The sequence below is a fragment of the Sesamum indicum genome, linkage group LG7 (genome assembly GCF_026168435.1).
Source record: "Sesamum indicum cultivar Baizhima isolate 11 linkage group LG7, ASM2616843v1, whole genome shotgun sequence".
NCBI classification, from domain to species: Eukaryota; Viridiplantae; Streptophyta; class Magnoliopsida; order Lamiales; family Pedaliaceae; genus Sesamum; species Sesamum indicum.
The window spans coordinates 7,960,071-7,968,938 of NC_142663.1; the positions used below are offsets into that span (position 1 = coordinate 7,960,071).

The 8,868-nt window shown below is 32.0% G+C and overlaps 2 protein-coding genes across 3 annotated transcripts; both read left to right on the top strand.

Annotated features, from left to right (window-relative positions):
- The first annotated feature begins 345 nt into the window (after positions 1–345).
- Positions 346–2,582, top strand: PUP5 (purine permease 5). 2 transcript variants are annotated; one of them, XM_088882343.1, is made up of 2 exons: positions 346–628; positions 771–2,582. In XM_088882343.1, the coding sequence occupies exon 2, from the start codon at positions 1,310–1,312 to the stop codon at positions 2,360–2,362; it is 1,053 nt and encodes a 350-aa protein (XP_088738469.1). In that variant the 5' UTR covers positions 346–628; positions 771–1,309; the 3' UTR covers positions 2,363–2,582. The 2 variants fall into 2 exon arrangements, with proteins under 2 accessions (XP_088738469.1, XP_011083977.1); XM_011085675.3 differs by having other exon boundaries at positions 347–628; positions 1,308–2,582.
- A 2,752-nt stretch (positions 2,583–5,334) lies between these two features.
- On the top strand, positions 5,335–8,267 carry LOC105166353 (eukaryotic translation initiation factor 5A-2). Its single transcript, XM_011085677.3, has 5 exons — positions 5,335–5,545; positions 7,319–7,441; positions 7,567–7,623; positions 7,795–7,869; positions 7,970–8,267. Exons 1-5 carry the CDS (start codon positions 5,423–5,425, stop codon positions 8,072–8,074), a joined length of 483 nt encoding a protein of 160 aa, XP_011083979.1. The 5' UTR covers positions 5,335–5,422; the 3' UTR covers positions 8,075–8,267.
- Positions 8,268–8,868: the final 601 nt, after the last annotated feature.

The following is an 8,868-nucleotide window of genomic DNA, read 5'->3' on the forward strand; positions in this document are numbered from 1 at the left end:
TAATTCTGTAACTTTTTAAAAAATTTACTTTCAGTCCTCATATCAATTTTCATTTTGGAAAAAAAATAAAAAGAAAAAAAAACACATGCAATTCAGATTGTTGTTTCACTCAACTTTAAAAATAACAAATACTTATGTGATTGTTTTGGTTAATTTTCAAATAAAAGTTGATAGAAGGACTAAAAATGAGATTTTCTATCAATTAGGTGACTATTTTAAAAAATCATAAATAATGCATTTGAATTTGTATTGAGCTTCAATTACAAGCGAAAAGTACAAATTTCCCAAATCAAAATAGACGGGAAAAAAGGGACCACATGTACATAAAAATCACTTAAAACTCTACGTACGCGTATGATCTCACACCACTTTCCATACCTAATCCCTTCAGTTGAAAATTTTTTGTCTCCTCTCATTGAAAACGCAATTCCTGGCGCAAATTGTTTGTTGGGATTATTATATGCCGAGCTCTGTACATGTGAAAAAGGAGGGCAAAAGGGCGTGCGCAGCAAATAGGCAATAATTCAGTCTTGGAGTTGGAGTGTGAGTGTTGCTGGAGTTTCGATTCAGAGGAAAAGCAAGGGCCAGACAGTTTGAGAATTCATGCAGGAACCATTTCTAATGTCAGGTTTAGCTCAGGATTATCATCTTTGTATTCATACATCTTTGTCTGAAAATCGTCTTTCTTTGGTTTGAAATGGTTTCTTGATGCACGTATGAATGGGGGAAATCTTGTGATATTTGATCTTGGGATTGTTTCTTTGTTGCAGAAAATGGGAATTGGCAACTGGGATTTTTCCTGAATCCTGATGCTGTCATTTCAGAGTGTTTTTGTGCTACTTTCTGACTGTTTTAGGTGTCTTTCTTGTGTGTGTGTGTGGGGGTGGGGGTGAGAAATGGAATTTTCCCTTCTTGCAAATGTATAGGGGTGCCTTTCTGTTTTTTCTTGTAATTGGCTATTAACTCAGCATATTTTCATGTTTAGCTGTTGAATTTTCAGCATGAAGTTGTAAACTATGACGTACAAGTCTTGAACTTTCTACGGGTTGTTCTTAAGAGTTGCAACAATTCAACTGCTGTGAATTATATGTAGGATTATGCTACATATAGCAAGTAATTGCTCGGCAATATACAAATTCTGAACAATATTATATATGTTGACCAGAAATTCTCTCTTGAAATTCTATCTGCTCATTGTTGAAGAGTTCTTAATCCCATTATTGCTAACATTTCCATGGTCAGTATTTGTCTTACGGAATCTATTTCGTTTGTTGTTTGCCTTACTTGACGATGGTTTTGGAGAGAAGACATGGAAGCCCCCCGCCCGAAAACATTTCGGGACAAACTTGATGCTTTGAGGGCTATGGCTTGGGATGCATATAAAAGCAAGCCGATTTCCCATTGGATTCTTTTGACTCTAAGCAGTTTGGCAATGCTTGTGGCGTTCCCCGCCTCGTCCCTTCTGTCGCGTGTTTATTACTCCAACGGTGGGACGAGCAAGTGGATCATCTCTTGGGTGGCGGTAGCCGGATGGCCAATTCCTGCATTGGTTTTAATTCCTATGTACTCTATTTTGGGAATATTCCCGACTCCTCTGAACTTAAAACTTGTTCTATCTTATGTTGCTTTGGGTTTCTTAAGTGCTGCTGACAACCTCATGTACGCGTATGGATATGCATATCTTCCAGCGTCTACTGCTTCTCTATTGGGATCGACATCCCTGGTATTTACTGCGTTCTTTGGATATCTTCTGGTCAAGAATAAGATCAACGCTTCAACCATAAACGCCACGTTTGTCATTACTGCTGCAATGGCTATCATTGCGCTGGATTCAGATTCTGACAGATATGGAAATGTTACAGAGAGTCAATACATAATGGGGTTTATATGGAACATATTGGGATCTTTGCTGCACGGCCTCATATTTGCTCTATCAGAGTTGGTTTTTATAAAATTTCTGGGAAGAAGATCGTTCCATGTAGTTCTTGAGCAGCAAGTGATGGTTTCTCTATTCGGTTTTCTGTTCACAACCATTGGCCTCATAGTGAGCAAAGACTATGAACTGATGGCCTCCGAGGCGAAAACTTTCAAAGGTGGTAGAAGTTCGTATCTCTCGGTTCTGATTTGGGGAGTCGTTTCTTTTCAAGTGGGGATTCTGGGAGGCACCGCCGTGCTGTTTTTAGCATCGACTGTGCTAGCCGGCGTCCTCAATTCTGTAAGGGTACCCCTCACAAGCATTGCAGCCATTATACTTCTGCATGATCCGATGAGTGGTTTCAAGATCCTGTCTCTGATCATCACCTTCTGGGGATTCGCTTCTTACATATATGGGAATTACCCTCAGAGTGAAGATTCATCATGATCATCGGCAAGTATCCTATCATCGTCCCTACATCTGTTCACGATACACTTCTGAGCTTCTCCAGTAGAATATGCTACTTGTTGAATTACATACAGATTAGATGTATGCATATAATTTGCTCCACACTTCACAGTTAAAATATGAGCCATTTGGAACAAAGAAATTCTGCAAGTGAGATGTACAAAGTTGGAGCCAAAGAAATTGATTTGTGTTCTTATTAGTTTTGTGCAGTTGTTGTGGATTAGCATGTTTGTGATGTTACTCTATGCTCAATATGATCTTCATGTGTTAAGTGGTGCTAAATCAATAGTATGTGTAGCGGGTTCTTCTTGAGAAAGCGTTTTTTTTGTATTGGATAATGTTAGTTTTTGGTTTGGTTTCAAAAAATATTTCTAATTGATCAGTTGTTTCATATTAATTTTTTTATGATTGAAAGATGTAAATGAATTTTCATAATATAAAGGGATAGTTACATTCAGAACTCTCTCTGAAAATGTGAAATTACACTTTTTTCAAAAAAACCTCAATTCTCTCCGAAAATTTATTGTTTACACATAATTTCCTTTTTGTTAGGGATTGAATGAAAAATGCTGAATAACAAAAAAAAAAAAATACATAAATTTTTAATTGTTCTCTCTATTTAACATTCCCTGTAATAATTTTTTACTTATAAGGAGAAAAATGTAATGATGTTAACCCATTCTCTCTATGTCTCTCTCTCTCTCTCTCTCTATATATATATATTACATTTGTCCCTTTATAAATATAAGAATTTACTTGAGAATGTTTAAATAAAGAAAAAAAATAAAAATTTATGTAATTTTTTATGTTAACTTCAATATTTTTGTCGAAACCCTAACAGAATGAGATCAGGTGTAAACAAAGAATTTTCAGAGGGGATGTAAGTGTAATTTTAAAACTTTTTTAGAGAAAAATGTAATTTCACATTTTCAGAGGGATATAATAAGTGTAATTAACCCTAATATAAAAGTATGTATAATATAATATAAATTGATCTTTTTTTCCCCAATCATGACATAAGGGAAAATGAAGTGATAATACCAAAATCTATACTAATGTTAAAAAAAAAAAAAAATATCATTTTCACTCATAATAAAAAATACTATCATGTCTATTCTATACTTTCATCGGTGTTCATCATTTTTATTTTTAATATATGTGGCATATTTATCTAATTATATGCGTGCCAATATTGCGTGTTTTGACGACTAATTCTAAATAAAGTGAAGAGAGAAGAAAAAAAAAATGATACAGTTTGGTGGTTTACAAGACAAATATCAAAATGCTTAAGAGGGTATTTGGGTAAGTTTATAGATTCCAATTTGTTAAAATATTTTCTTTCACATACACACACTCTCTTCACACACACAAACACACATCTCTCTCTCTCTCTCTCACACACACACACACTTTAGAATTTTATTGCTGTTTAATTTTTCTTGCAAGCAGAATAAAGAAAATATTTTAAAATTAAATAATAAATTATTATAATTAAATAAAAATAAGATTTCTATTTATATTATATTTAATTAAAAAATACATATTCAAGACCTTATAAATTATACAACTTAAAAATAGTTACTGTATTAACAAAGAAAACATCAAATATATATATCTATTAATATTCGATTAGCATTACCGTAAACATATATTATTTTTATTAAAAATTTTAGGTAATAATTCGTTATTTATTTATTTTCTTAAAGATAATTATCTGTTAAATTTTGATTTTTGAAGTTAAACTAATGTGTACTACTTATAAAAGTATTTTAAAAATATTTAAATGCAAAATATCAAGAATTAACAACTTATTTGATTCTAATGGTATCATGCCATTTTTTATCGTTTACAATAAAAAGACATTATTATGCCAGATATTCTAACATCTTACAAGATGTGAAGACATCTTAACAAGCTTTGACATTTTCTTTTATCCGAACACTTTAGGAGTTTTATTTTTAAAATATTTTAATAAACTGCTAAAATATTTTATAAAATGTAGAAGCTTATAAAATATTTTAAAAAAACAACCAGACAACCTATAAAAGAGTGTTTCGGGTAGCTTATATGGTTAGAAAGTGTTTGGTATTTATTTTTAGAGAATAGGTTATAAACGTTAAGAATTGGATGTTAGAAACTTATAAGCTCTTTAATAAGAAGAAAGGAGTCGTGAATTTATTTTTGAGATCTTAACAAATTTAATTATAAATTTATTATTACTAACATTTTATAAGTTTCATTTTACTATTTTATCCAAATATTTAATGAAATTATTTTTAAAATGAGATGCAACATCTTATAAGATGTATGAATTTATAAGATCTTTTATATAAATTTAGCCAAACATCCTCAAAATCATACTATATTTTTTAATTCGTCATTTACAATATCGAGCTATTTACATAGGCCAGTTACAGTATCAAGTTACGAATTTCGTTCTAAATTCAAAGGATAATTTTGAGTTATATTTTATTAAATAGTGATAAATTTTAATTTTTAAGGATAATTTTGAGTTATATTTTATTAAATAGTGATAATTTTTTTTTTTTTTGATATAGAGTAATTTGATATTTAGTCTCTAAATTATTTCTTTAAGTTTAATTTCATCAATTCAAGTATAGCCCAGTAAGATTAAAAGTTAGGTATTTATTTAATTTAGTTAACCTCAAATCAACAATCCGAAAATCTCATTTTTTGCCTCTAGAATTGATGATTATCTAATAAATACCCATATAATGGGATATCACGAGGGCTATTTGTCAGTCAATTATTAATTTTTAAAATGTATTTATAATTTTTTAAATAATAAAATAATAATTATAATTATGATACATTTTAAAGGACTATGCCATAATTTACTATTTAACAAAAATAAGTTTCATTAAATAGTTACAAATATATAAAAAATCAAAACTGAAAAAATAATCTTGATGAATTGGCCGAGGACTTGAATCACTAATCACATAGCATTTGCTCCCGAGTCCATACATTCAAGCAACAAAACAAACTCTAGACAGAGAAACAGAAGAGAAAAGAGAGATGTCGGACGAAGAGCATCACTTTGAATCTAAGGCTGATGCAGGCGCATCTAAGACTTTCCCTCAACAAGCCGGTACCATCCGCAAGAATGGTTATATAGTCATAAAAGGCAGGCCTTGCAAGGTGCCCAGATGCCCTTCTTCTCTCCCTTTTTGTTGAATTTTTTACTCTATTTCTTTATGCGATTCGATTTTCTCAGGGATGTTATTGTTTGTTTTGAGCTGGGTTTGTGTTATTTCCATCAAATCTTTATTGAATTTCGACTTCTCAAATCCAGGACATACATGGAGGATTTGGTTAATTTAGCATTATTGTTCATATCTGATGTCTTATTTGATTTGCTTCATATAAAGATAGGTTTTTTTGTTCTTATATTGAAGAATTATTTGTGTGGATCGCAATGGAATTATGGTGTTATCCTGTTTCTTGTTGCTGATTCTGGTTTTAATCTGTAAGAGATGCTTCAATGTTCTTTATCAGAAACTGTTCACTACTCCCACAAATCTGTGTAGCTTCAGTCAATAATCAGTGGTAACTATGTGCCTGTCGTTTTAATTTGCATACTTTCTTCTTAAATTTAGGCATCTCACAAGAGCCCTTTTGTTGATTTTCTGCTGCAACAGCGACTGCCAGTTAAATATGGATATTATTAGACGGTGATAATTGATATTGGAATTTATGATGTAATTGCATTCGATTTAGTAAAAAAGGGTAAAATAAAATAAGGGCCGTTTATTTCGTTGCTCGGAATCGACGTGCTTGCAACCCATTTTCCATATTGAATGTTTAATAGTCGTCTTTGACATTAGTCATATTTATTCACTCAACTCGTTTGTGATGCAAATTGAGTTAGTGTTGTCTTGCATACCGGTCATGTCAACCTCCCAACTTCGGAAGTGGAAAAGCTGAAAAAGGGGATAAGAAAAGAATTTGTTCAATTGATGATTCATAGTTATATCATATTGCAGTAAAGATGATCGAAGGTTGTGTGCGCTGATACTATTCCATGTTCAATATCTATTTCTCCCCTGTTTCGATGAGGCTGATCCTGTTAGGCGTGAATGGAATTCATTGGAGTTGCTTCTTCAATAAGTTTCATTACCTCAATCTCACAATTAATGCTTTTAACTTGTTACGTTTTTTAAATTTTTTTCCTTTAATTTCATTTCATCCGCATTACAAATTTGGTAGAATGTCTTAACTTCTTTTTGCTTCAGTGATATGCAATATTGTGTTTGGATTGATAAATTGACAAACACACTTGAAATCTCGAATATTTGGATTCGTTTGGATACTTGTATATTGCAAATTATTTAACTTTCATCTTGAAGATGGATTTCAAATTCTTTTGATATGGAATCCTTTGAGTGTTTTTCTTAAATCTTTCCATCCAAATGTAGTGTATTTGCCTCTTTTTTAATTCATTGTTCTCTAATTCTTCAAGTACCTTATGATAAACATGTAAACATTTTGGTGTATAATGCGTGTCTACATATGTCTCTCGGTATGATTCCTTTCTATATGTCCTATATAAATTACTTTTGTTTCTTTGGTGCCAACTTCATGCAACTATACATTCAATGTTACCCTTAAAAATGTCGGTTGAAAAGTGTCCGTTTATTATGTTTTTCCCTTATTTGCATGAACATCAGTTGTCTGTTTCAAGTGTAAAGAGAAGGGTTTTGGTATTACAACATATTTTATTTAGTGTATCAGATCTGCTCTTCTTTTCGAGTTCCATAGTTCGTATGCATGTAATCAGGGTCGAGCTTAGTTGTCTTATTTTGGAATAGTAATAAAATAGCTAGTTAATTCCCTTAAACTTTTTCTTTCGATGTATTTTTTCTTCCTCAACCCCTTGATTTGATTGTTTTTTGTCCTTTTATATTTGGATAGGTCGTTGAAGTCTCCACCTCGAAAACTGGCAAACATGGACATGCCAAGTGTCACTTTGTTGCAATCGATATATTCAACGGCAAAAAGCTTGAAGATATTGTTCCATCCTCCCACAATTGTGATGTAATGTGTTGTTAATTTGTTCTTGTACTTTGTTTCTTTGTTATTCTTGAGTTTGTCTAAGGTAGATCCTTAAAGTACAGTTACTATCAAAGTATTGCTTATGTTGCTCCGGAATGTCTTTTCAGGTACCTCACGTTAATCGTACTGATTATCAGCTTATTGACATATCTGAAGATGGTTTCGTGAGTTATTTTTTACTTTGCGATTCTGAAAGCAATTTTGATCTTTTTGTGTTGCCTCTTGAAAATAACCTTGAAAGAAACATTTTCAATGTTCGACTCCCTATATTAAGGCTAGTTGATGTACATTCTCTTGTTGGAAATCTTGAATAGGTGGATTTTTCTGTGTTGTAGGTTTCTCTTCTCACTGAAAATGGAAATACCAAAGATGATCTCAAGCTCCCTACAGATGAAAATTTGCTCAACCAAGTGAGTACATTTTATTTAAGCCAAGTACTTTTTCGACTATAGGAGGAAATTATTGTGTGGTTTGAATTACTGTGGAACTTTTCATTTATGTTGCATGCAGATTAAAAGTGGGTTCGAGGAAGGAAAGGATCTCGTCGTGTCAGTCATGTCTGCAATGGGAGAAGAGCAAATTTGTGCCCTAAAAGACATTGGGCCGAAGAATTAGATATATATTGCTCCTAAGAACTAGTCGAAAGTAGCTATTATAATGGTCTAAAATTTAGTGCGTAAGTTTTTATTTCACTTTCTGAAAGTGAAACTCATATAGAACCATAATGTTGGTGATTCCCCATAAAAAATAGCTTGGTTTGCAATAAACTCGGATTACACGCAGACATGATATTTCTTATTTTTGTTTATGTTGTAGTCTTCTGTGCTATATATTTAAATAGAAGGATCCGATTCGAGGAAAGGATAAGGTGAAAGAATTTCAAATTATTTAATATTAAAATTATTTGAACCATCCACACTTTACAACACATAATTCAGAATAAGAGTGGAAGGATTTGAATATCTGTAAAATAGAAATATTCAGAATAATTCAAATGATTTTTTATTAGGAACTTGAAATTTATAGTGTAGGTGGAGTTGAGCTCCAAACTCAAGTTGGTAGTCTCTCTTTTTGTTTTTATCTTTTTGGGCGAGAGTATTATTTTATATGTATTTTGCTGTGGACTTTGAGTTAATTTAAGCTAGTTCGTATATTTTTCTTGGCCAAAATAGTACCATATAGTGAAATGTTTTGAAAGAATAAAACACAACTTTGAAAGAAGTAATTTTGGCCAGATTTAAAGGTGGGATTCTTATCTGATTGGTCCATACCTAGCTTTGCTGATTTCCAATTTTCCGTTTTGCTCCCAACTTTGGTCCGTCAGATGTTCATTATGTCCCCATTTTCCGACATATTTGCATTCATTGCTCTGACACTGTTGATGTTTTCTTTGTAAAAGAAGCTAATCC